Source organism: Heptranchias perlo, chromosome 17, assembly GCF_035084215.1.
Source record: "Heptranchias perlo isolate sHepPer1 chromosome 17, sHepPer1.hap1, whole genome shotgun sequence".
Classification (NCBI taxonomy): Eukaryota; Metazoa; Chordata; class Chondrichthyes; order Hexanchiformes; family Hexanchidae; genus Heptranchias; species Heptranchias perlo.
The window spans coordinates 15710679-15738091 of NC_090341.1; the positions used below are offsets into that span (position 1 = coordinate 15710679).

Genomic DNA, 27413 nt, shown 5'->3' on the forward strand with positions numbered 1-27413 from the left:
TGTGGTGGTCAGGGGCTGCAGAAAGTAACCTGACAATGCTGACACACAGGCAAAAGCAACTTTTGAACTGAAGTACCCTGAGTTCAGTCGCTGGCCTGAACCGGTTTGAATTAGCTAAGTTTTGTGACAGACTAAGGAGATGTGATAAGATACAAGTCCTTATTTAGAAAAGGAGTAATGAGGAGAAGACACAGACTAGGCGAGCAAGCCTAAACCAAAGGGAGAAAGACAGCACAGCTTGAAGAGATAAGATTCGGAATAAGAATGAAGAATCTGGGGCGTGAAGCCAGAGCGAAGACTCCGGAGACCAACCAGCGCGGAAGTGGAAGAACCTACGTCAGGGACATAGAGACGACGTCAAGAGAGAGAACGGAACGCCTGGCCAGCGTCAGCTCTCCTTTTTGGGTAGTATCCTTTATATTCTGTGACCACTCAGGGAGTGTCAGAGAAACCTGGTAGGTGTGCGTTTAGATCCTAGTTTGGGTATAAAACTGTATAACCTGGTGTAAACTACATGTCTATATCTAACCAGACATACAAGCTATATATATGTGATCTAGCGGCGTGAATAAAGTGAATTGAGAGTTAAGAGAGAATTGACTCTTCTCTTTGTACTAAGCCAGTAACCGTAACCTCTGGTCAACCATTGGTAAGAAAATTGACAGTGAAGTCTACAGTTGAGGTGCATTTCTGACAGGGTTACAATAAATGTTAAGATTCCTTTGCTCTGAATCTGGCTCTGTTTGATGCTGATGTAGCCATCCCAAAAATGTTTCATTTCCAGCTCTTACATACTTCACCTTGAACACAATTACAGAGAGGTGATATAGAATACCAAATAATACAGGATGTTTATCTTGCAGTGGCTTAATTCCTTTAATGCATAAAATCACTAAATATGATTATTCTAAAAGAAATGAATTCCTTTATTTTTTAAAAATTCCCCCTCCTACACACACATTTCCCTTGCCTGTTACAGCCATGGTTTAGAATCCCTGTTGTAACTTTAAAATCTCTTCTACTTAAAGCAATAAGAATTGCAACTTTAACCTGCTGTTCCCTTGTTCAAATTTCCTACAGCAATAAGAGCCAGATTTTAAAGTGAAAGTTTAAATACCATCCACAAATATGTCATTTTTACTTATCAGAACCAGTGGTCTCAATTACAATTTTATTACTCCTGGTAATCCAATTTATTTCTAAAATTACAATTCCATAACTGGGCCCAAACTTTTGAGTATGTACATTTTTAATATGTCTGTGATGGAAGATTGTTCAGCTGCTTTCCAGTTCTTCCATCTCATTTGTATTATTAAATTAATAAAGAATAAGCAACACAGCTTGGCAAAGTTATTTAATGTCTCATATCCCATATATTTTACAAGTTATATTACAATTTGCTTTCATTACTTTCTAACATCTGTTTATGGAAACGATTGCATTTAAATGTAAAGCAATTTTGTGCAGTCCAAATCTTGCATTACAACAGCCACAGACAAACACTAGCCACCCTACGATGAACTGAGTGGCACTGTTGATAGATCCTCAACATAATCAGTGTTGAAGTCATACGCATCCTCCATTGGGCTTTCACATGTAAGATCTATACTGATATGTTTTTGGCTAGGGATAGCCATTTTCTCTGAAACACAAAAAACAATTACTATTAAAATTAAAATGTAATAGTCTTTTATTATGCAACTTTGAGAATAATGTGGTAGACATCTGACTAAAAGTTTTGTTCACCATACTAATACAACTAAGTCAACCTTAGGTGTGTGAACATATCTTGGACCTAAGGAAAATATACAACAGGGTTAACCCCCACAAAATGATATGAAAACCAATAAATATAATGGCATTTTTAAATGATTTGCATCTTTTGGATCATAATAGATGTATTTGTTAGTTTACACTATTCCTCCAACTTCATTGTCCCTCAAGAGTACAATTCCTATTTCAACATTAAATTTGAAATTGCAATTGCAGAAGTGGAACAAAAGCACTTGTACTGTATACAATAATCACAGCTTAGACAAGAAAACTAAAAGTTAAAGATCAGCATTTAACAAGCATTGTAATTACCAACCTGATTCTGGTTGCCTTTTCTTGGAGGGTACTTCCATTTGCCCTTTGGCTACAGGGCATCTGTCTGCTTTTAACTTTTCATTTGTATCCTGATCTATTTCAGCAGATTCTGCCTAGGAGGAGATAGGTATTGTTTAGAAACAATTTAAAAAGTCAATCTCTGATAATCAACAGTTTCTCTCATCTTCTAATCTACCCCATCCATATTGCCACCATTGTTAGAAGGATGGGTAGATATCGATCGTGAAGCACTCCCCTTAAAAGTATCATGAGGCATTTACAGAACAACTGCCAAAAAGTAGCACCACACACTAGGGGGACATATATTTGATCACCTCAGTACTGAGTTCCTAATTTTAGCAATGCTGAGGTGGCAGAGTATACAATTCTGCATTTTCACCAGCTATTCTTGCATGTCATTGCTGTCATTAAATTTAGTGCGGTGGATGGTTGTAGTAAGTTTGTTAATCTTTTCCTTAAGTTTTGTGTACATATTTTTGGTAGAAGTACTCGTGCCAAATATTGAAGACACATTTTCTGCACGCAAAAGGCTAGCGGTGTTTTTACTGTTAAAAAGAGCTTCCCTTTGGAAATTAAGCAGGCACACCCATCAATAAAATATCTGTTATATTAGCAGACCCTGCTCTGCCAGTCCATTTTTATAATGGCAACAGCCTTCTGCAATCTCAGCAATTTAATGACCTGGTAAAGAAAGATCTGCACCTTTTCCTCCAAGCTCTTCAATTTTCCACATGGAGTTTGGTCTACATTAGCTGTTGTTGAACAACAGCATTTCACTACGTCCTAAGTGTTCTTCAAGTTGGTTTAATGAACTTTGTTCCATTAATATCAAATCATGATCCAGTGTTCTGTGCAACATTATGATTCCTGTCCTGCTAGGACCACTGAAATGTAAGTTGTGGGTGAAATGGAGTCAGTCTTGAAGGTGGTAGATTGTTAAATTGGTTTTCCTAAATATGTGTTAAATTACTTTCAAGAGTCAGGAATAAAGGTTGAGTTCTATCTCTGGTTCTTCATCTCACTCAGTTGGTCAAATAAAATTGGGTAGTGACTGCTTTATCTGTGTAATGTCAGAATAAACAGGCTTGATGAACTGAATGTATGTGGAATAGGAAACAGCCATTCTTTCAATGTGCTCAAATGATGAGACTGGAGCTAATGACATACAATTAAACTGCAAGACTTAAAAAATAATTTCTAAACCTAATCAGAGTTTCAAGCAGTTGAATTATATTGTTTTACTTTACAGCCAAAATACTTAAAAAGTTCATAGTAACTGCAAAACTTATTTACAAAATCCCAGAAGGATATTAAAGATAGAACCATAGAAAAGATACAGCACAGAAGGAGGTCATTCGGCCCATCGTGTACGCGCCGGTTTGAAGAACAACCAGGTGCCCATTCTAATCCCACTTTCCAATACCCGGTCCATAGCCCTGCAGCTTACAGCACTTTAGGTGCAGGTCCAGGTACTTTTTAAAAGAGTTGAGGGTCCCTGCCTCTACCACCAATTCAGGCAGCAAATTCCATACACCCACCACCCTATGGGTAAAGAAGTTTTTCCTCATGTCCCCTCTAATCCTTCCGCCAATCAGCTTAAATCTATATCCTCTAATTCTTGAACTCTCCGCTAGGGGAAACAGGTACTTCCTGTCTACTCTATCTAGGCCCCTCATAATTTTGTACACCTCAATCAAGTCACCCCTCAGCCTCCTCTGCTCCAAGGAAAACAACCCCAGCCTATCCAATCTCTCCTCGTAGCTGCAATTTTCAAGCTCTGGCAACATTCTTGTAAATCTTCTCTGCACAATCTCTACAGCAATTACATCTTTCCTGTAATGTGGTGACCAGAACTGCGCACAATATTCCAGCTGCGGCCATACCAGCGTTTTATACAGTTCCATCATTACATCCCTGCTTTTGTATTCTGTACCTTGGCTAATAACGGAGAGCATTCCGTACGCCTTCTTCACAAGCTTATCTACCTGTACTGCCACCTTCAGGGACCTGTGCACATGCACTCCAAGATCTCTCACTTCCTCTACCCCTCTCAATACATTCCCGTTTACTACGTATTCCGTTTGCCCTCCCTAAGTGCATTACCTTACACTTCTCCGGGTTGAACTCCATTTGCCACTTTTCCGTCCACTCCACCGAACCATTGATATCTTAGTGGAGTCTACAGCTATCCTCTTCACTGTCAACTACACGGCCAATTTTTGTGTCGTCTGCAAATTTGCCAATCATGCCCCCTACATTCAAGTCCAAATCATTAATATATACTACAAACAGCAAGGGACCCAACACTGAGCCCTGTGGCACATCACTGGAAACGGATTTCCATTCGCAAAGATGTTCCCTTTTGTAGCCTTGCATTCAATGTTCCTACCTTTGGTTTTAATTTTCTAACAAAGGAATAATGTCAAGTTCGGGTTTACAACTTGTAGTGCATGCTAGAGATATTCAAGTAGTAACTTGGTACCATAACCATTTTTATCACAACTGTACTTTTAGATAAGTATTTCATAGAGAAGTCTCACTGGTTTGTGTAATTTTATATTTCCAAAAGGCCAAAATGTTATATAATGGATACACTAGAAATAGCAGTCAGGTTACCTCTGAATTTTCTTGGTCCACTGATTTGTCATCATCCTTTTCCTCCTCATCCATTTCCTGATCCTGCATTTCCTCTACCATATTGCCCTCTTCAATTAGTCCAGTGGTTGGTCCTGTAGATTGGAATTCTATACTACCAGCCATGTTAGGACATCTAACAGCTAGGAGAGGAAACATTAAATATTTAACTTGTCATATGTTTGCTCTCCTACACAGGACACAATATACTTTTGCAAGAATTTACAATCTGCCTCAAAATTCTGTACTAATTTAGAATTCAGAAAGCAAACAGTAAAGTAAGGTGGTCAAGGAAGGGGAGCAAAGCACAAATTCACAACACACGGTAACCAGTTCCCTTTTATGACCCCAATGTTTTGTAAATAAGTGCACCATTGGTAGAACACCACAGATTAAGATAGCCAAATATTCCTTTTAAAATAACTGAAAAATTTTCAGCCAAATTAATAAGTCTTTTAAAACAAGCATTATTTCTTTAAAAAGAAAAAGAAAAGCATTTCATCACAATAAAACTCCACAAACAAATCTGGTCAGTTCCAACTGCCAGGAAAACTAAACTTTGGGGTTTGCCAGCAGAGAGGAAACAATCTGCCTTTTCTTAGTCCCAGATTGAATACCAAGGGCTGGATTTGTGTGTGATTGTCATTAAATTTATTTAGGGAGATGGGAGTCCTAATTTTGTATGCAAGGCATGATTTGGGCAAGAATTCCAATCTTAACTGGAAGGGAAGATAATTAGGCCTAGCTGCAGCAATTAAATGGGGCGACGCGGGGGGCGGGGGGAGAAGAGAAAGAGAGAGATTATATGTTTGAAGGCTAGAAAGCAATGGCAGATGCAGGAGCATCATATATAGAATTACAACGTAGAAACAGTCTGTTCAGCCACAACAGTCTGTGTTGATGTTTATCCTCTACACGAGCAGTGGTCCTAATCACATGTGCCTGTCCCGTTCCCCCAACTATCTAACCTATTCTTAAATGTCAACAAGATCTCTGCTTCAATCACCAACTCCAGTAGTGTATTCCACAGCCTCACAACCCTCTATGTAAATAAGTTTCTCCTGCTCTTTGAAATCCCTTGCATTTAATCTTTTATCTATGTCCCCTCAATCATTGGAAACTATCTGTTTCTATCTAATCTGTCCCATCCCTCAATAATCATCAAGAGTCTGCAACATCTCAGGCCCAGTCTTTACAAGATCTATGATTCGGGAGCATAGATCTTGTGCAAGCAGTGGACAGTTTCTTCAGATGTGGTGCAGATGGTAGATAAGTTGGAGAAGTCCACAACCTGCTTTTGCAATACAATGCAGGAGGTATGGCATGACATGAGAAACAACCTGGTGACTGGCAGTCCAGATCAATGTAGTCATAAGATATAAGGAAGAGAACCAGAGTAGTAGCAATGACTGCTTCCATAGATGCCTGAAGAGCACCCTAGCTTTCAGAACTTAGAGGGACTATCTTACCTACTCTCACACAGACCACTAGCCCAACTGAGCCCGTGCCCAGCACTAATGGGCTGCAGGGAATGGGCTCAAATGTCGCTGTTTCTCATGCAGTGAGAATACATCGATATCACTGCAGCCCCCTCCAGTGGCAGATGAAGGAGCTTCTAGTTTGGGCCCAGTAAGCATTGTGTGCACATGTGACATGACACTGGAAACAGGTCCTGAAAGGACAATGGCAATGGCATTAAAGAGATATGCGTTACCTCCATCCTCGAGGCCTTCATCAGTACATTGCCCCATCCCTCAATAAAGCTCACAACCTCCTGACACTGAAGTAAACGGTTAGAGTCACAGTCAAACAGTTTAGGCACAAAGGGTAGTCACAATAAGACATAGCAGTAATTGTAGGGTATAATGATGGGACAAGATAGTAGTAAACACCAACAATTTGCATTTATATAGCGCCTTTAACGTAGTAAAACATCCCAAGGCACTTCACAGGAATGATTACCAAACAAAATTTGACACCAAGCCACATAAGGAGGTATTAGGACAGGTGACCAAAAGCTTAGTCAAAGAGACAGGTTTTAACGACTGTCTTAAAGGAGGAGAGGTGGAGAGGTTTAAGGAGGGAATTCCAGAGCTTAGGGCCCAGGCAGCTGAAGGCACAGCCGCCAATAGTGGAGCAAAAAAAATCAGGGATGCATGAGGCCAGAAGTGGAGCAACGCAGAGTTCTCAGAGGGTTGAAGAGCTGAAGGAGGATACAGAGAGATAGGGAGGGGCGAGACCATGGAGGGATTTGAAAACCAGGATTTTAAAATCGAGGCGTTCCCGGACCAGGAGCCAATGTAGGTCAGTGAGCATGGGGCTGATGAGTGAACGGGACTTGGTGCGAGTTAGGATGTGAGCAGCAGCGTTTTGGATGAGCTCAAGTTTAGAGAGGCTGGCCATAGTCGAGTCCAGAGGTAACAAAGTCACGAATGATGATTTCAGCAGCAGATGAGCTGATGCAGGGGCAGAGACGGGCAATGTTATGGAGGTGGAAGTAGGCGATCTTGGTGAAGATGATATGGGGTCAGCAGCTCAGCTCAGGGTCAAATGGTACATTTCTGGCAGTTCAGTTCGTTTGTGTTTTCCCTCCCCCAGGTAGGCCTCCTGTCATCCCTTATACAATGATTCACAGTCCCAGAGAGGATATTAGAGTCTTATAGATCTGTTGAATAGCAAGGGACCATGTGGGGCTTAATTGGGTCATGCAGAAATGGAAGCCACACTCTTTATAGGAAGAAATTGGTGACAATATCTTGCTTGATGACATGTGCTGCTAGCAGCAGAGTGCCTGGGCCCACCTTCTCTCACCCACCTTCCCACCCTCCCTCCCCAGGCATCTTGGTCGTGAGGAGGGGATTGGTCTCCAGAACCGTCTTCCTCTTCATCTTGTGTACTTGGAAGGTCCAACCCTTTTATACTGGCCAAATTATGGCAGCAAGCCACTATAATTCTGGAAACCCTTGATGGACTATACTGTAGGGTATTCCTGACCTGTCTGGGCATCAGAAATGAGACTTGTAGAGTCACCCCCTTTAACCTGCTTTCAGCCCCTGTTCTCAGATGCTGAAAAGGAATCAGCCAAGGCTGGTCTCCTGTCACATTGCCCTGGCTGAGCAGTGCAGGTATCCTGGTATTACCTGAGATTAAAGAAATCATGCCAAACCCCAGGCAGCATGCATTGACATGGATAATGAGGTGCCTGGCATCACTCCCTACTGGACATTCAGGGAATGAAATCCCTTCCTGTTGAAGTTGAGGGGGCTTTCATTGCCATATGGGTAGCCTGCACTTGTAGGAATCTAGCCGTTAAGAAGTTGATGGCCCTCATTACGACATTCCAAAGCACGTTACTTTTGAAGTGTAGTCACTGTTGTAATGTAGAAAAATGTGGCAGCCAATTTGCACACAGCAAGGTCCCACAAACAGCAATGAGACAATGACCAAATGATTTGTTTTAGTGATGCTGGTTGAGGGATAAATACTGGCCAGGACACTGTTGAGAACTCCCCTGTTCTTCTTCGAAATAGTGCCGTGGTACCTTTTACGTCTACCTGAGATGGCAGATGGGGCCTCGGTTTAACGTCTCATCCGAAAGACGGCACCTCCAACAGTGCATGACTCCCTCAGTACTGCACTGGAGAGTCAGCCCAGATCTTGCGCATAAACCTCTGGAAGTGGAATGTGAACCCACAACCTTCTAACTCAGAGGCAAGAGTGCTACCCACTGAGTGGGAGGGAAACTGCAGCAGCCAGTGTTAAGTGTGGACTTTCAGGTTTCAGGAAAACCGGCAGTTTTTTTTTCAAAAAGGAAAATCTAGGCCTAAGTCGCATTTTGCTTTCACACCTCAGTTCTCTTTTTCTTTGCTGCTGTAGTAGCGCATGCTGTTGCTATGACAACAGAGAGGGGGAAAAATTAATTTAATTTTTCTAGTTAAAATTACACATTAGATCCTTTTATGATGCATTTTAAAACAAATTTTGGCTCCAATTCTGCAAAGCAAGAACACATATAGCTCAGAGTGAGAAGATCCTGCATTTCTGTAGCTACTGTGTGAGATTCCAACAGTACCCCAGTAGTTTTCCTCCCTGCTATGGATGATTGCTAATTTATCTGTACAACGAAGATGAACTATGTTCAAGTAGTTAGGAAATTCATAAAAACGGAAAGCTCAACATTCAATTTCAATTATTACACAAATACATGAATTACCTTTAAGTGTATTCACATTGTCTTTGGCTAGTTCTCCAGTATTAAAGCCCCTTTTTGCTTCGTCCAAAATGTTAGTGGTGATGTATGCAGGTAGCTCGTGTCTCTCTGGTGGATGTGTATGGTAACTTAGCTTAGCCCTTAATAGGAGGAATGGAAAGAAAAATAGTTATGACAATTTTCTTATATTCCGTACACAGTAATCCTAGGTATCTGTCATTCTACATTTCTTTGGCAAAGTTTTAATAAAAAATGGTTCAATCACTGACAAAATTCCCAATTGTTTAGAAACATGTTTGACCATTATATTTGCATTCAATTATTATGCTCACTAGTGTATTAAGGTTCAGAAAGGCAGCTGAATTTTAATTACCCAGTCCAATCGTAAAGGATCAGCTTAGCTGCTTTCTCAACATCAGGGATCCCCCCTTTCTTCAACATACTCCTTTTCTGAGCCAGCAACGTTAAAAATTCCAGTGATGTTCGAAAGTTTGGGACATTATACTGCAACATAACCTGTTGTGGGGAGAAGGTGTGTATATTTCAGCTTAACAGCTAATTTGTACATTTTAAATATAACAAATGTGTGAAAGTTCCAATTTTTGAGAGCTTGAGCTGAAGATGACAAGCCTTCCAATAACTTTCCCTGCTGTCCTCTTCATAGTGAGTGTGTCAGAGAATGTTATTACTGCTTGTAGAAATCCCAGCATTACTAAACTGGTCTGTGCTCAGTAAAGGGACATAGCAGGTTCACTGCAGTCAGCCTATGAGATTAGGTAAGTACAGACCAGGTATAAGCTGTGGGCAATCCCCATGGGTATGGCACACAGCAAGGTGCATTTACCCATTGAGACACCTATGAACTTTTACACAAAGTTTGTAATTTCTTCTTCAGGTAGGAAGTGTGGAGGTTGGCATGGCGAGTACATAAGCATTATAGAAAACAGCCCGTAGAAACTCGGAACTTCGCATTTTACACAGTAAGTATAAACAGAAATGGGTATTTTCTTACAAACAGGCTTAAGAAGCCATAACCGAGTGAGATCAGAGTTGGATCTTTAGCAGTCACACATATACTTTCAGACCATTTCAGTTATCCTCATTTCTCACTTAAAAATATAATTTTGTTTGCCTATTAAAGGACATGAATTTAATTAATTTTGAAAGTTTGAAAAAATTGTACCAAAGACAACACAGAGGAATAAAGTGGACTCAGTACCTGCTGCTTATTGCAGTGCTTCAGTATAGGTTCCACTACAGCCGTAGGATTTTTTAGTGCCTCAATGTCTACAATGTTCCTCAAGGACAAGGCAACAGCTGAATTTGATGGAGAAGCAATAATACTTGGACTGTCCAATACTTTAATCTGCTTATCAACGTGTACCTCCTGCATGGATCTGTATTCATAAGAGATTGCAGTTATTATAACAGTGCAGAAATCCTTTCTACCATGATAGTCACTAGTTCAATGCCATACAAGAGAAGTTTTATTCAGAGATAATAAAGCAGGCCTTATACCACTGAGTGAAATCAGAGTTGGATCTTTAGCAGTCATGGAACATCAGGCTATGCAAGTTGTCCTCATTTTTCACTCATACTACTTCCCTGACCTAAATGAACTTATCCATTAGTTAAATTTACAGTGTTTGAAGTTCAGGAAACAACTTAACTAATAGCTAGTATGCACATCAGTTTATTTTTTGCTATTATAATTATATTGAAGTATCAGTATTTTAAGTGAATTGGTTACTGGGGTATATGTTAAAGCAACCAAATAAATTAAAGCAGGATAGGTTTGAAGAGGACTACTTTGATTTTACTGTAACCCCTCCCTGTTCAGTGGCCAGGGATTAATTCATAGGATTTCCTGTAGCACCACTTCCTAACATTCCTGCAACAAAGTCACTGAAATTAAATGCATCTCTCACATGGATTATATTGATGCAAGGAGCACTTTTTGTTAAAAGTACTCTCAACCAAAAGCTATCCTCCTCCTTTAAGGATAATACAAAGGAAAGTCCAATAAAAGTTAGTGTGCAAGTTAATGATTGACAATGTACTTCATTAGCTACTCTGTTATATAAACATGCAAATGTCCTAACTGCAGCTGTCTTACTTTGTGAGACCTCTTACTTGTCCCACGTTGCAAGCTCTCATTTTCTTCAAGCTGTTAATTATACTGCTTTTCCCTACATTTGGAAAGCCTGAAAAAGGAGAGATTGTTAGTTTACAAAAAACAAAGACAAAATATATGCTTCTAACCAGTATCAGATGAGATCAGAGTTGAATTATTTGAGTCTGCAGTTTTAGATTCAGTCTGCAGTGGGTCATCACATCCTCACCCAATTTTAAAAACTGCAGCGTACTTAGGGAAGGTTCGTTACTTTCACCACACCAACTTCTTTTGTAAAATATAAAAACCTACAAGGACAATTTGGTTTTACTAGCATGCTTAGCAGATTACATGAATCAATTGGCATATTTTTAATTTTAATTGGATAGGCGAGGGGTGCAAAAGAATATTTTGCAACATGGGTTACTTGTAATTTTGCGAACCTGAATGCAATGGCATTAGTAAAATACTACATTGGGCCATTTTGAGGGTTTCCCTGTGAAAGTTTCAAATTCACGATTAGGTTACCATTTAATTTATAAGCAGACACGTAAAGACAGCACTCACCTACTACACCAACTTTAATGCTTTTTACATCCTGTTTTCTGCAGTAGCTGCCAAGTAGTTTTAAAAGACTGTCACCACCAGCACAGGTATTGCTATGTGATATCTCTACACTAGTGTTCCGTTTAGAGTTTTTTTTCTGTTCCTGTTCAAAAAAGAATTAAAAGCTATTAATAAAAATTTAAATTAGAAAATAGATCTAAAATTGATAAACCAAGTTTCTAATTATGCTGTTATTAATTACTCTTAATGTTCACTGTTTTCATACATTATTAAGCATGAGTCAGTGGCCCAACACATTAGTATGCTACTGCATTTTGCCAGGAAATGGTAGGACATGAACTGTTCCTCTATAATACCCACATGTTAAATTCCTAATCTCAGCTGGTATCTCTAGATGACCCAGGGTGCAAGTAAAGCATTTCTCCATGATGATGGTGGGACCCACAATAGTGGGAATTGGAGAAAAAGTTAGCAACACTGTTATTGTGCACCCATTGCAGCTAGCTAAAAGGCAGCACTAGTAGCGGGTATCTAATGAACTGTGTCTTGGATTAGTATATGACACGAGAACCTACATAAAATCAGAATAAAGAAAACAAAATGTATGGGGATGCAGAAGAGGAAATACAAAATGCAATTCGGTCACAAATTCCACACAGCTACGCAATTACTTTTAAGATATTTTGCCTTCTACAACTTTAGAACACTCTTGCTGCAATATGGTTCTGGATTATCCTGCAATGAACTTTATGTAGAAGCAATGTTTTGTCAATACTGAATTTACTAAAAATACTAAGTCTCACAATTGCTTAAAAAAGAACACCCTTGTCTAAAGAAAACTTTTTTAAAAATCAACTGCGTGAAATCAGAGTTGGATCTTACTCTTCACAAACATCAGAGTTAAAACAACTTCATCAGGTTTCAAGGCAGTTAGTTAAGACAAGACATTTGATTGGGTTGGATCTCTTCTGGGAAACATACCATTGTTCTGTCTTGCAGTTGTGTTGATGATTTGAAAACTACAATTGGAAATTCATTTCCCAAGTATTTCAGCCATTTCTCTGCATTCTCCTTTGGCACCAAATCTAAACAGTAAAGAACAGTGATTCCTGCTTCATAAAAGGCAAAATTCTAAATACATGTCCCCCTGGTACCCCCAAATTCTATTAAATGTTTGGTTTAATATTTTTGTTATAAAACTGTACTGCAGTTAAATTGTCCACTTACCAATCTTGTTCAATACAAGGACTAGTTGTTTCTTTCCCTCAGATTGCAAGACTGCCTGCTCCACCTGAGGACATCTATAACCAAGAGGGTCTCTGGCATCCACCACTTCTAGAACCACATCTGAGGCATCAATCACCTAACAAAGAATAGGAAACAATCCGAATACCAACACCTCAACTATGCAACTAATATGCACTAGTTCCCTCACGTTTCAAGATCAGTTTTGTTAATGTTCTTTCTACAATTCACTTAACAATAACAGGAAGCAATTAGAACTGACAATACTAGGTGACAGAGGATTTAAAGATTAACTACATAGTAATTGGGAGGCCTCACAGGGATAACAGTGAGTTTCTTAAAATTGAGTTTTTCCCCAACGGACTAAAAAAAACATTTTCGACAACTCAAACGGTTTTCCTGTGGTAACCACAATTTACAGCAGTGTTAACACTGCATCTTCTGATGTTGAAATTTTTGAAATCATCTTGTTTATTCCATTTCCTTTTCATTTATAACACAGTCATGAACAAGTGCTGAATCTGATTGTCCCCCTAGTCAATTTGGAACCTGTTCATGCCTGTAAATAAATAAATAAATAGATAAATGAGATATGAAATTATATCTTCACTCAAAAGCACACACTAACCTTATTCAGCTCACTACATAGAGATTTTCTTGGGTTTTTATCTTGCAATTTGACCACTTTTTTCTGTTTCTTTAAAGCGGAATTCTGCCAAGAGATAAAATGTATAGAAATTTCTAAAGTAGAATGTTAAAATTCATAAAGTTCAGTATACATTTGCCACTACAAGAACTGAAAACATTAAGCCAGACAAATTCGTACCTTATGTTGCTTCTCATTTATTTCTGGGTCTTTCTTTTTAGCTTCAAGTTTCCTTTTCTTTGCAACTTCCTTCTGTCTGGCAAGCTTCTGTTTCTGCTTCAGCTCTTCAAGCTAAAAGAAATCAAGTGCAAAAGACTGCTATGGTGCATTTGTAAAATTGTGTATTTTGAGTAACTCCCGTCTAAAACAGCTTGGTTGTCATTCCAACATTTTAGTGCCTTACCCAAATTTATTGGTTTGATTTCATTTTGTGAATTTATCTTCATTTCTAGAATCATCATTCACATTAGGAATGGCACCTCAAAACACTATAAAATGTTTAATCTAAATTATATGCAGCATCATATTATTATTCATGAACCTTAAATCAGCATTGGATGTATCTGATTCACAGTAGACTGCCTTCGCTTTTAATGCTGATTCATAAAATTTTGGCACGCAACTGTCGGTAAGTTATTGGCCCAAAAATTGCTGTCAAAATAATGGCGTGGCTAATGGCGCTTGCCGTTATTCATGTAAAAAGCCACAGCAACTTCAGGCGAGGGCAAGTGCGCGATTAAACGCGGAAATCAAAAAGCTGCTGTGGGAGACTGTGGATGAGGCTCCATCTGACTCTCAGGTGGACACAAAAGATCCCATGGCATAATCAAAGAAGAGCAATGACATTCTCCCAGTGTTCTGGACAACATTTATCCATCAACCAACATCCCAATAAAAGATTACCTAGTCATTTATCTCATTGCTCTTTGTGGGACCTTGCTGTGCACAAATTGCTGACTGTATTTCTGTACATTATAAGTGGCAAGATTTCAAAAAAAGTAATTCAATGCAAGGGCTAGTTGCTTCTTTCCCTCAGATTGCAAGACTGCCTGCTCCACCTGAGCGAAATCAGCATCTCATTGTCTGGCTCCCATTCAAATACATTGCACGGCGCAAAGTTCCTGTATTTGCGCCGTAGATATGAACTAAACTTGCCACAGAAAGTTAGGGCTTGTCCATTTCAGTCTAAGTACCCTTTTAATGGCGTGATGAGTGTTAACTACTGCCAGTCAACCTCTCTGGCACTGAAAATTAACTATTACAACTGTTGAGTCTCATTCCTTCAGGTTAATTGTTGTTGGAGATTTAATTTTAAAAATTTAAATGTAAATTTTTAAAAAACCTTTGTTTTGTCTCTTTTTTTCTCTCAATCAAATCTTTCTTTCCCTCTCTATTTCTTTCTGTACCTGATTTGTCATTAAATTCACCATTCTAACTTACACTTTCTTGTTCAGTCCTTGCACTGTTCATTTAACAATCCTTCCATCTGATTCTTTAAGGTGATACAGTTTTTCCTCTGTTCACTTAGATCCAATGCCCTGTAGAGGGTGCCGAGCTGTTTCTATCTCCCACTTCTGGCAACTTGCAGGACAAAATATTGTCGATATTAAATGGGCAAGGACAAGTCTAACTAACAGTGGGTGCCGTTTGTTGGCCTGCCACAGCAATTTTTGGGCCAATGTTAAAAAAAAACCTCAATTGTCTCTATACCAGTGTCTATAGTTAAATTAAAAGCGCAAAACGTACACATATACCAAGTTCCTCTTTCTCTTCTACCCCCCTCCCACTATCCCAGCTATGTCCAGAAGTACCACAATATCCCAGATAACTTTAGGAAGTTGGGTACTGACAGCCACGTTGAGTTTGTAGAATTTATAACATATACTTCAAGCTGTCAGCCACCTCAAATTATTCTGGGGGAATTTGGAATGCAGAGATCACCAATTTAGGTAATAAAAACAAGAATAAATTCAGACACATACATACATACAATCAATCACATGAAATATCATGAAAACTGGAACTGAAGCCTGCCAAGTGCATACAAAGTACTACAGAATATCAAATATTTCTACATAAACAGAGATCTTACTTTTTGTTTTCTTTGTTCAGCTTCTCGAAGAATAGCCTCTTTAAATGGAGCATCATTAGGAACACCTGGGTCCTTTCTGGATTTTTTACTTTTACTTCCCTGTTTCTTTGCTTCCTTTCGTACTTTCCGTTTATGTTCACGAACCTGTACACAGTTGAAATATTAGCAATGCTGTTCTAAAAAAAGGTTCATCAAATTAGGTGAGGCATTCTATACAGAGACTATATAGCCACTCTTGTTGTATATTTGTTTATTTAGCACATTATTCATTACGGTGTTACTTTGGATAAGACATTAAACTGAGGACCCATTTGACTCTCGGGTGGACATGTAAGATCCCATGGCATAATCCAAAAGCAACGGCATTCTCCCAGTGTCTGGCCAACATTTATCCTTCGACCAACACCCCAACAAAAGATTATCTGGTCATTTATCTCATTGCTCCTTGTGGGACCTTGCTGTGCAGAAATTGGCTACTGTATTTCCATACGTGGTAAGTGACCAGATTTTTACAAAAATACTTCAGTGTCTCTGAAGCACTTTGCGATGTCCTAGAGACATGAAACGCACTATATAAATGCAAGTTCTTTCTTACTAATAAAGAGTGTTCTGCAACAATAGCACTGTTTTCCTTTGGATAGATGGCACTTATTTGGAAGTTATAAAAGGTTTCCAGGAATGTCAACATCTGCAGGGAGTCCCTTACATTAAAAAAAGGCTTGAACGTCACTGATTTAAGTGATCCAAGACAAAATACAGTATGCCAAATAGTTTATACCATTATTGCACCATAATATTGGTTACGGCTCAGAACAGTATAAAACACCCTTGGAAGTTATCAGCAAGACTGTAAAATAAAATGATTAAAAAAGGCCATATAGCACATTATGATGCGCAAATTGTCTTTGAAATATCAACAATGAGACAACTGCACACAAATTCAAGCATAGAAAAGTTAGCATCAGAATTTTTCATGCTAAAGGTACATAGATCAAATACAGAAATTACGTAGAAATTGTAACACGAAAACAGGCCAGTCCGTATTGATGCTTAGCCTCAAGATGAGCATTAATCTTAATTCCACATGCCCACCCTGTCCTCGTATTCTTTTATTCCATGTTCCTTCAATCACCTATCTAACCTATTCTTAAATGAGACATGATCTCTGCTTCAATCACAAACTCAGGTAGTATATTTCACAAACTCTCAACCTTCTGTGGAAAACAAATGCTTCTCCTGCACTGTCCTAAATCTCATATCTGTTCCTTTTTCTAGACCTCACAATCATTGGATTTACTCCATCCCTTCTATTCATAATTTTAAACACTCTTTATCAAATCGCCCCATAATCTCTGGTCAAATGAAAACAGCCACAATTTTCCCAAGTCATATTTGTATTCCTCAAATCAGGCAGCATTCTAGTGAATTTGCACTGGGCTCCACTGTCGCAACATCCTTCCTATAGTGTGATGTCCAAAACGGCACACTACTCAAATCGTGGTCTAAGAGTTTATATACGAGCATATACAAAATTGACGGGCAACAAAAGACCAGCTGGTCCATCAAGCCTGCCCTACAACATGATGACCAGACCATCATGGCTAAACACTTCTTCCCTCCCCCAACCTCCCACCCGTGTAATATCCTGGGCGAGGCAAGAAACAGAAAATACACTCTGTAAAATTCCTCTCCGACCCCCTCAGCCGACCGAAACCAATCCAGATCATCACATGGACCAAGTGTTGTCTATAAAAGACACTTATCTTCTGAGCGATCTGTGCCCCAGTCAGGAACCGGTCCAGCTCCCTCTTGAAGGCATGCAGTCATCACCCACACCAGCAGGCCATGTATTCCAGAGACTCATAGTTCTCTGGGAAAAGAACCGCCTATCACCCAGTCTATTCCTACTCTTCCATAGTTTAAACTCGTGTCACCTGGACCTTCCCAACCTGTTAAACTGGAATAACCTATCAATAGGGATGCTATTATTTTATAGAGCTCTATCAGGTCACCTCTAAGTCTAAGCTGCTCTAAAGTAAATAGACCAAGGTCCTTGAGCCTATCTGAGTAGCTGAGGTTCTTTAAGCTAGGAATCATTCTTGTAGCTCTCCTCCAGACCGTTTCCAAAGCCTCTACATCACCATGTCAGAGGACCAAAACTGGGTATTCTAGCTGCAGTCTGACCAGCAAGCTGCATAGTGTCAAAATGATGTCCTTTGATTTATACTAAATATAAATTCAGGGTTTCTCCTGACTTTTATATTCCGTAAAACCCAGCAATCCATGAGCTTTTTTACTGACCTTTCTCTACAACAGTGACTACAATTAAAAAATACTGGGTTAGGATTAGATGAAGTAGGGAGGAGGCTTGTGTGGAGCATAAACGCCAGCATCGATCAGTTGGGCCGAATGGCCTGTTTGTGTGCTGTAGTTTGGTTGGCTGCGAAGCGCTTTGTGACAACCTGAGGTCGTGAAAGACGCTATATAAATGCAAGTTCTTTCTTTATCCACTTTTAATATCGTATGAACATACTTAAAAGACATCTTACACACTTGAAAAAAAAATGAGCAACGCGGCCAATGCTGGGCCCTGCGCCACCAAACTCACAGCAGCATCACTCGTGGCCCCTCACCATGGCTCTCACACTCACCTTTTTCTGGATCTTAAACCGCTTGTGGCAAGAGAGGCGCTTGCTGGCCTTTTTTAACTCTATAAGAAATGCAATAAAAATAGAAGGCGTCAAATAATATTAACTTCCGTGAGCGAAATAACCGAATATACCAAGTTATAAAAGTCGCTGCCCCGCGCCACGATACTCACTCGGCCGCTTCATGCTGTCTTGCTGGGGGACCACGTGACTCGGCTCCAACCGGCCGAGCGCCTGCCTGCCTGCCTGCCGTAAACGCACATGCGCCACGTTAGTGTCGCCAATACATTATCGGATCAGCTTTACGGCTGTGGCGCCGGTGGTGGAGATAGGGGAAGGGGAGAGAGAGAGAGAGAGAGCAGATTGTTGTAGTTATTATTATACATTCTTTCGGGATCCTCCAAGTAGGGTAAGGACGGCTTTGGTTGCTGTGCTTCACTGAGACGCGTAATGTGTAGAGATTGTGTTTTGGAGAGTTTTTCGTATCCTGTATTGCGCGGCTGCGATGGTGCCTATGACGCGCAGGCCGCTTTTTCTTTTGTTGTGTCAATCAGGTCCCCGGACCCCAGACTTCAGCGCATCATCCGCGCGGGTGGGCTGTGTCGTTCACTCAAATCATTTCATTCAGTATTTTAATGTTTTTGTTTTGCACATGTGGAAGGGGTAAAAAAAAAACAAGGGTTTTTAAGTTGGATTTTTTTTTTAGCCAGTTCTTTTTTCCTGTGGTGTGAATGAAATGTATCCGCCCGCAACGTGCAGATAACATTGCAGAATACGTTTATATCCAGGGATTGAATGTACATTTGACGTGTTTATTCATACAAGAAGGTAACTTGTGAGTCATCTGGCATCGCTTTCAAGGGGATTTTTAAACAAAAATAATTAGTTGTGTACAATCGATAAATAAAATTTGCTGGTGATAGAAATTAGGACTAGAACACTTCCCGATTGGGGGAACAAACTACCTTTTGACGGTTGCTGTCATGGGAACAACTACATAAACATGTTTACATTGCTGAAATGTTACTTCACTAAAGAAATACAAACAGCTGCCCAATGAAACCATATGTTTTATTGGCGATTTTGTCGATCTGGAAAACTTTGCTGGAAATGTTATTTCAAATTCGGTCAGACTTAGCAAAGGGTTCTCTTTTTATCTTGTATTTAATCAAAGTCTACTAAGATTCACAGAGCAAGAATAATGTTTAGCAAAAAATAAACTCAACTAAAGATGGTAATAAACCTGTTGAAAATTTTCAGACAAGAGTGACCCATTAGGCTATAAGGAAAAGAAAATTGACAGTTAACGTATACTACATCAAAATTGTAGACAAATAATTTCACCAACGATCCTGGATATTTGTCATTTATTTATTGACCCTGCAATAACTTAATAGTTATCAACATTTCTTTTTGATTCCAAACTATAGACATTATACTGCTTCCATCTCTGAATGACTTAATTCCTAATGAACTTCTTCACAATTACCTCCAGAGACTATTTCATACGGAGGCAGTTTGCATTTGAGCACTATATAAAATTTGGTCTTTCCCATAATATGGGTGTCCAAACTACAGCCTGTGGGCTAATTGCAGTCTATAAGCTCTAGGCAATTTGTTTTTATTATTTGTTGGTTTTTCCTGTTTGAATTTTGTGGGTCTGGTAATTGGGAAAGGGCTCTAAACTCTGCTGCTTCAATGGTGGACTAATCCTAAATCAGTATACCAAGATCTGATAGTATCCACAACTTTAGTATATACATTAATAGCTGATATAACTTTATATATGAGGCTCCTTGGTACAGATCCATGTGGTCCACAAATCAAAAGGCTTGGCCACTCCTGCCATAAAACAGCTAGTTAAGAAAAACAGCCACATGAAAAGTTTGTTGCTAATACAGTTAAGTCAGCAGGCTTGAAACTTTGACTTGACAGTTGCAAAAATTATACACAAGTGGAAATGACTGTTCTGGTATAGTGTTTGTTTTTTCTCTGTAGTTTAAGCATCACAAGGGGGACATTGCTATCCCCTGCCTACCACAGCAAAACTTTGATTTTTCTCACGTGAACTGAGACAGGCATGTAAAAGAAATTTGGGGGGAAAACTGGGAAAATCAGCAGAGCAAACCTTTACAAGGAAGCATGAAAACTTTCTTTGTATGTGGTCAAGCATTATAATATATGAAGGTAGGATGTTGCAGTCTGATTTTTGTTGCCCCCCCCCAAATGTCCTGTGGTCATGGAGCATTCTTGTATCCAATTTACTGCTTCCAGATATCAAAATTCACATATGAATTTAATTGTAAAAGGAGTAGTTTCATGAATGAGAAAATAAGGGAAAAATATCTGGTCTGCTGTAACTGTGTCGCTTTCCCATGTATTGTTTCTCCGCCTGACCCCACTACCCTATTTGTTGTACAAGTATTAACTGAAGAAAATCAAAAGAAGAACAAAGAGGGGAAAAAATTGTGAATGTGCAGTTCTTTTAAAAATTGCTTGGAAGTTGTAGGAGTGAGTATTGTTTTTAAGTGCACAAGATTCAGGCATCATTTCTGTGTGTCCATTTTCCCCACATGCTTTCAACTTGGTGCAGGCCTCAGAGGTTGGGAGTTTCTCAGTTATTTTACAAAACTGAAGTTGGACTAGACGGACTTTGCATATGAATCGGACGTCCTTTTGTCCTAATGTGGTGTTTCCAAGTGAGCACTTTCCCTTCTGTTAAATTATATTTTTACAAGTACCCTATTGTACATTTGCCTATGAAATAATGTTAAGTAACTTAATACTGGTGTATGGTATTGTTAAATTGAACTTGATGGTTGTTTGTATATTGGGAAAACCTATTGAAGGGCTTCAGGGTTCTCCCCAGATAAAAAGGAGGAAAAAAGTAAATCCTACTTGCTGTGAGTGACTGGCCAGGGATTTGTGAAATTATTGGTCCCCTTTTAATCATAAATAATTGAGAGAAAAAAGCACAACTGTATGAAGTTGCTTGGAACCTATTATTTTAAATGTCAAATCTACACAATAAAGATCCAGCACTCCCAAATTGTTCCTTTTCCTAACCAAGAAGTAAAAAAGTCTAAAGTAAAAGAGATGATAGCTTGCTTTGCCTTCCCCATTGCTGAAGAGAACCCTTTGTTCTTGAGGACAGTGATCTTACTTTACATAAGTTATACTTACAATTTGCTGCTTAATGTTTATATTAGTCTTTTACATGTATGTAAAATTATTCATATAGAAGCTAAAAATTCAGATAATCAATGTTCTTTATCATGTTAGATGAAATTCTACCACATGCTACTTATTGCATAAACACAAACATTTTTTTTACTATTTGTTCTCGGGAAGTTAGCTATACTGGCATGGCTGCCTTGAACCTCTGATGATGGTACTTCCACAATGGTATAATTAAATCAGATAAAGGAAAGAAACAGTGGAATTACTCACTGAATGCCTGCTGAAAGTGTGTTTCTATTTGATTCCAATACACTGTTTGAGGAATACAAATGAACATTCTTTATTTTACAATACTCGATATGAACACCTGCATGATTTCATTGTTTTTGGTTATCGGACTCGCTAGTGCATTATAGTAGGAATGAAGCCATTTCCATTAGGTGGTTTGACACCTCTTCGAGCCACAGTAGAAGTTCTGCCCGCCTACGTTCAGCTGCAGCTGGATGACTGCACTGCACCCAAAGCACCATGAACAGCACCCAGCAAATGACAGTTGTTTGTTTTTGCTCACAGACTTCAGTTTATATACTACAAAATAGAGCACAGTGCTTTTGGTGCAACATTTCAATTTTACACTCAGAATGTTGGCATTGTTTGTGCATGAAAGTTCACACATAGGTGCATCACCATGCTGACATCAATAATATATAACATATCTAGCAAGTCAGCAATGGCTTTCTGAACTTAAAAGAACTTCACAAGAGCAGAGGGAGATAGAGCCACAGTCTGTCTGGTGTGTACTCAGACCTGAACTGGTCGCAGACCAGTGGGTGTTGTATAACTGACCTAAAATAAGTCTGATTTTTTTGCCTCTATTACTTTGCGTGCCAGATTATTCTAAACATTTAGCACTCTTTGAGCAAAGAACTTTCCTGATACCTGTTCCAAATTTACTCTTCAATCATTTCCATTTAATTCTACTTTCTTGGTAGTAATAATCTGAGTTTGCCTCATCTACACTTTTTAATATTTTATATACTTCAACATGTATGCTGCTAGAATGATTATTATATAGGTTCAGAAAACTTTTAAGTTGTTGATGAGTGCCAATCTACGGTGTGAATTTCTGGTGTAAGAAGTGTGATTCTGATACAGCCTGAGCTCCATGCCCATAATAACATATCAAAACAGGTTCTCTTTTATAATTATGAAATATGCATTGAGGAGACATAATCTGCATGAAGGACCCTAGAGCTTTGTGCTGCTTTGTAGAAAATAGTGCTCCTTCCAGTATGAATGAAATTGGATGGGGAGACTATCAGCCTGGAAAATTTTAATTGTTTGATAGGCCAAGAGTTCCTGTTATTTGTTGCACTTCAGGATTTGTAAAAAAAAAAGTGTTCTGATTTTAGCTTTTAATAGTTTGAGTTGGATCCAAAAACAGAAGTTGATGCATGTTGTAAGCTACTAAATAAAGTTTACCATTAAATGCATTCATGATATTGAGAAGAAGTAGGTATTCAAAATCTAATAAAGTGATTGACAGAATGACTTGTGTTTTATGATACAAAGACTATGAGTATCCATGTTTGTTTTCCTTTGAGTGAACTCACTGTTGAACACCTTATTTTTAAAGATATTACCAAAGTTCCTATGGGTTCAAAAAGAAAAAGGGCCACTTCTCCTTCAAGCAGCATTAGTGGTGGAGACTGTGATGATGGGCATCCTGTTTCTGGAAGCACCTCAGGATCAAGCAGAAAAAGAAGAAAAATTTCCAATGTTCCAACTGTAGATCCAGTAAGTTTGACTATAAGGGGTAGAAGTGAATGCTTTCTATATTCCTGTTAATTTCTCTAAGTAAATGTAATTACCTTCTTTGTCCAGACTGGTTCAGTTTTCTGGACATTTATTTTTTTTGTTACAGAAGACTGGTGGCAAAATTTCAATAATAAAAGAAATGCTGAAGTTTATTTTTGGTACTTTCCTCATTCACTGGTCAATTATCAGATGTACTGGTTGAATAATGTCATCTGAATCATTTGGCATTAGATTTTCACCTTATTTTACTTTGCCTGTGTAAAGAAAGGAGATAAGTGATGTAAACATGTTTACCATTTACTTGGTAAACCAATGCGTTACTTTTGCAAACCTTCTGACTATATAATTATTCTGCTGTATTATAGATCTACCTATTACAGATTAAATTTGGTACGTGGGGTGCATGTTTCACTGAAAACTCATTAAGTACGGCAGGTGGCATTGTGATAGGTGTTTTCAATATTAAAGGTGTTGCATTTCCCTGTTGCAGCTTGTGTCACTCACAATAGCTGTAACTTTATAGTGAGCAAACATTGCCTTATGATTGTGCAATCTGGCCACCATGTTTCCACAAATCACTCAAAATGCTTTCTGATTTTTTTTCTTTCATCTGCCGTTTTTTTCAGTAACTGAAATGTCTAATGAGCAAGGCAAGGATTTAAACAAAATTAAAATTACTTGTTTCATTATAACATCATTAAATTTATCCACTGAATTGTCTTTTCCCCCTTTTAATGCCTTCATTAAGTTTTTTACTTAAAAGTCTCAGCCTTTCCCAAAAGCCTAGGCTTTGGCTTGATATCTTTGCTCAGAGCTTTGACTCTGTGAGCTGAATTTGGATTGTGCAGTCTGAGCATGTGTTGTGTGCTTCATTTCCCAGGATGCACCAATACCAGTCAGTCAGCTGCACTGGTGGATTATTCTAGCAGAAAAGCTAGGGGGCAAATCTCATTTGTTTCTTTATTTGTTAAACAGAGACGTGTGTGTGTGTGTGTGTGTGTGTGTGTGTGTGTGTGGAAAACGACAGAGTATTGATTACACGCCTGTTGTAGCTTAGGGAGGTGGGTCTATAAATTCAGAAAATTCATTAAGCTCAGAGAGAGAATGTGCTTTCCTCATTGCAATTAAATTCATTTTTCAAAAAAGATTATTTGAATTTTGAAGCAAACCTGTCTTACCTGGTATGTTGACAGTTAGGAAGTATAAATATTTTGATTAACAGATTATGTCTTTCCTCATTTAATCCTTAAATTTATCTTTAAGCTGTAGATTTTTGTTTTACAGTTTACATGTATGTATAATGTACATAAAGACATAAGAACAGGAGTAGGCCATTCAGCCCGCCAATTTGTTCTGCCATTCAATCAGATCAAGGCTGATCTTCACCTCAACTCCATTTATCTGCCTTTGCTCCATATTCCTTGATACCATTACCCAACAAAAATCTATCCATCCCAGTCTTGAAAATTTCAATTGACCCAGCATCCACAGCCTTTTAGGGGAACGTTCCAAATTTCCACTACTCTTTGTGTGGAAAAAGTGCTTCCTGATTCACTCGTGAATGGTCCAGCTCTAATTTTAAGGTTGTGCCCCCTTGTTCTGGATTCCCCCACCAGACAAAATAGTTTCTCTGTATTTACCCTATTGAACTCCTTTATCATTTTAAACACCTCATTTAAATCACCTGTCTATCTTCTTATCTCAAGGACATAAATACAAGCCAAGTTTATGCAAGCTGTCCTCATAATTTAACCTTTTAAGCCCTGGTTATCATTCTGATGAATCTGCACTGTAGCCCCTCCAAGGCCAGTATGTCCTTCTAGAGGTACGGTGCCCAAAACTGAACACACTACTCCAGATGGGGTCTGCCAAGGCTCTGTACAACTAAAGCATTTGCACATATGTAGTATAAAAATTTTTCTTTCAACAGATTGCAGTTTGCCATGAGCTGTACAATACCATTAGAGATTACAAGGATGATCACGGAAGACTTCTGTGTGAGCTCTTCATCAGAGCACCAAAACGAAGGTAGCATTTTTGGAATCCTGATCTTGGAAGTTTTTCAGAATTCATTTAAAAAAAAACACATTCTTGAGAAAAAAGTTTGATTTAACAAGCTAATGTTTTTTATGTCTGGGTCAAAAGACACAAAATGTAAAAATATAGCTTTGCTTACTGTTTTGTATAATCTAAAAACTGCCTGAATTAAACAGTTTTATCTCACATTGGTACATAAATGTACTGGCTTTAATACATTCGGTATAATTAATTGGGTGTGTTTAAACAACCAGTGAAATATTGCAGATCAAGGAAAGTATATTTTAATAGGAATGACCTGTATACTTGAAAAATATCAGATTCTGTATTCTTTCTTAATTGAGCATCATTGATGACAGTAATTCTCTTTTTTTCTCCTTTCCCAATACTCAACACCATTCTGCAACCAAGCAAGAAGGGAGATAACATAGTCAAAGGCTTCTGCCATTGCCACCCTGCAGCCAGGCACAAAAAGGTGGTTCACATCGATTCAGATCAGGGTCTCACAACATGGGAAACTGTAGATATGATCCCATTGTGGGGAGCACCACGTTGTTACTTTAACCCATTATGAGATATTGGGACTATTTCTACTGGAGCAGAGAGGGCCAAGAGGAGATTTAATTGGCGTTTTAAAAATTTATGAAGAGCTTTAATAGGGTGAATGGGGAAACATGAGGGCATCATACACTTAAAATTGTCACTGAGAGTGTGAGGAGAGAGGCTAGGAGAAATTCCTTTAAACAGAGCTGTAGGAGCATGAAATACTTTGCCACAAAGTAGTTGGGGCAGAGGCCATTGCATCTTTGAAGGGAAAAGTGAAAAAATATTTGAAGCAGAGAAAGATATAGACATATAGCTATGGGGAGTGAGCAAGGCAGTGGGGTTAGTTTTGAGTTGCTCTAAAGCCATTACAGACATGAAGAATTGAATGGCCTCCTTCTGTGCTATAAACTTCTATGTTTCTATATCACCAAGGCATCAAAAACCAGCAGTTCTAAAATGTTACTATTATTTGCCTTTTAATATTAGGTTGTTTAAAAAGGGAGAAAGAGATAGACCAAGTAATTATAGGCCAGTCAGTCTGACCACGGTGGTGGGCAAATTATTGGATTCGATTCTGAGACAGCATTTAGAAAGGCACGGGTTAATCAAGCACAGTCAGCATGGATTTGTTAAGATGTGGAGATGCCGGTGATGGACTGGGGTTGACAATTGTAAACAATTTTACAACACCAAGTTATAGTCCAGCAATTTTATTTTAAATTCACAAGCTTTCGGAGGCTTCCTCCTTCGTCAGGTGAATGATTTTCACATCGTTCACCTGACGAAGGAGGAAGCCTCCGAAAGCTTGTGAATTTAAAATAAAATTGCTGGACTATAACTTGGTGTTGTAAAATTGTTTACAATTGGATTTGTTAAGGGAAGGTTGTGTCTGACTAACTTGATTGAATTTTTTGAGCAGGTAACAAGGAGGGTCGATGAGGGTAATGCGTTTGACGTAGTGTACATGGATTTTAGCAAGGCTTTTGACAAGGTCCCACATGGCAGACTGGTCAAAAAAGTAAAAGCCCATGGGATCCAAGGGAAAGTGGCTAGTTGGATCCAAAATTGGCTCAGTGGCAAGAAGCAAAGGGTAATGGTTGACGGGTGTTTTTGCGACTGGAAGGCTGTTTCCATTGGGGTCCCGCAAGGCTCAGTACTAGGTCCCTTGCTTTTCGTGGTATATATTAATGATCTGGACTTGAATCTGGGGGGCTTGATCAAGAAGTTTGCAGATGATACAAAAATTGGCCCTGTGGTTGATAGTGAGGAGGAAAGCCATAGACTGCAGGAATATATCAATGGACTGGTCAGGAGGACAGAAAAGTGGCAAATGGAATTCAACCCAGAAAAGTGTGAGGTAATGCATTTGGGGAGGGTAAATAAGGCAAGGGAGTACACAATAAATGGGAGGATACTGAGAGGTGTAGAGGAACAAAGGGAGTGCATGTCCACAGATCCCTGAAGGTAGCAGGACAAGTAGATAAGGCAGTTAAAAAGGCATACGGGATACTTTCCTTTATTTGCCGAGGCATAGAATATAAGAGCAGGGAGGTTATGCTATAATTGTA

The 27413-nt window shown here is 38.9% G+C and overlaps 2 protein-coding genes and 2 non-coding genes across 12 annotated transcripts in view; 1 reads left to right on the forward strand and 3 right to left on the reverse strand.

Moving 5' to 3' along the window:
* Nucleotides 1-1339: 1339 nt before the first annotated feature.
* On the reverse strand, nt 1340-18485 carry gnl3 (G protein nucleolar 3). Its single transcript, XM_067998606.1, has 15 exons — nt 18438-18485; nt 18268-18326; nt 15617-15760; nt 13705-13815; nt 13507-13590; nt 12861-12996; nt 12615-12718; nt 11634-11775; nt 11070-11157; nt 10173-10350; nt 9327-9469; nt 8957-9093; nt 4726-4886; nt 2090-2201; nt 1340-1642 (listed from the first exon to the last, which is right to left on the reverse strand). Exons 1-15 carry the CDS (start codon nt 18448-18450, stop codon nt 1512-1514), a joined length of 1743 nt encoding a protein of 580 aa, XP_067854707.1. The 5' UTR covers nt 18451-18485; the 3' UTR covers nt 1340-1511.
* On the reverse strand, nt 9985-10061 carry LOC137334436 (small nucleolar RNA SNORD19). The gene has a single exon (XR_010966152.1). It is a non-coding gene; the product is annotated as a small nucleolar RNA SNORD19 (small nucleolar RNA).
* Nucleotides 10471-10543, reverse strand: LOC137334438 (small nucleolar RNA SNORD19). Its single transcript, XR_010966155.1, has one exon. It is a non-coding gene; the product is annotated as a small nucleolar RNA SNORD19 (small nucleolar RNA).
* An 84-nt stretch (nt 18486-18569) lies between the features above and the next one.
* Nucleotides 18570-27413, forward strand: part of pbrm1 (polybromo 1) — a 65070-nt gene continuing 56226 nt past the window's right edge. For 5 of the 9 annotated variants that reach the window (XM_067998596.1, XM_067998599.1, XM_067998602.1 and 2 more), the window contains exons 1-4: nt 18576-18673; nt 20858-20963; nt 23081-23241; nt 25193-25290. In XM_067998596.1, the coding sequence (XP_067854697.1) occupies nt 20924-20963; nt 23081-23241; nt 25193-25290 (299 nt within the window). In that variant the 5' untranslated portion in view covers nt 18576-18673; nt 20858-20923. Of the gene's footprint in view, nt 18674-20857; nt 20964-23080; nt 23242-25192; nt 25291-27413 lie in introns of those variants that run through there. The other 4 variants (XM_067998603.1, XM_067998604.1, XM_067998601.1 and 1 more) reach the window with 3 other exon arrangements.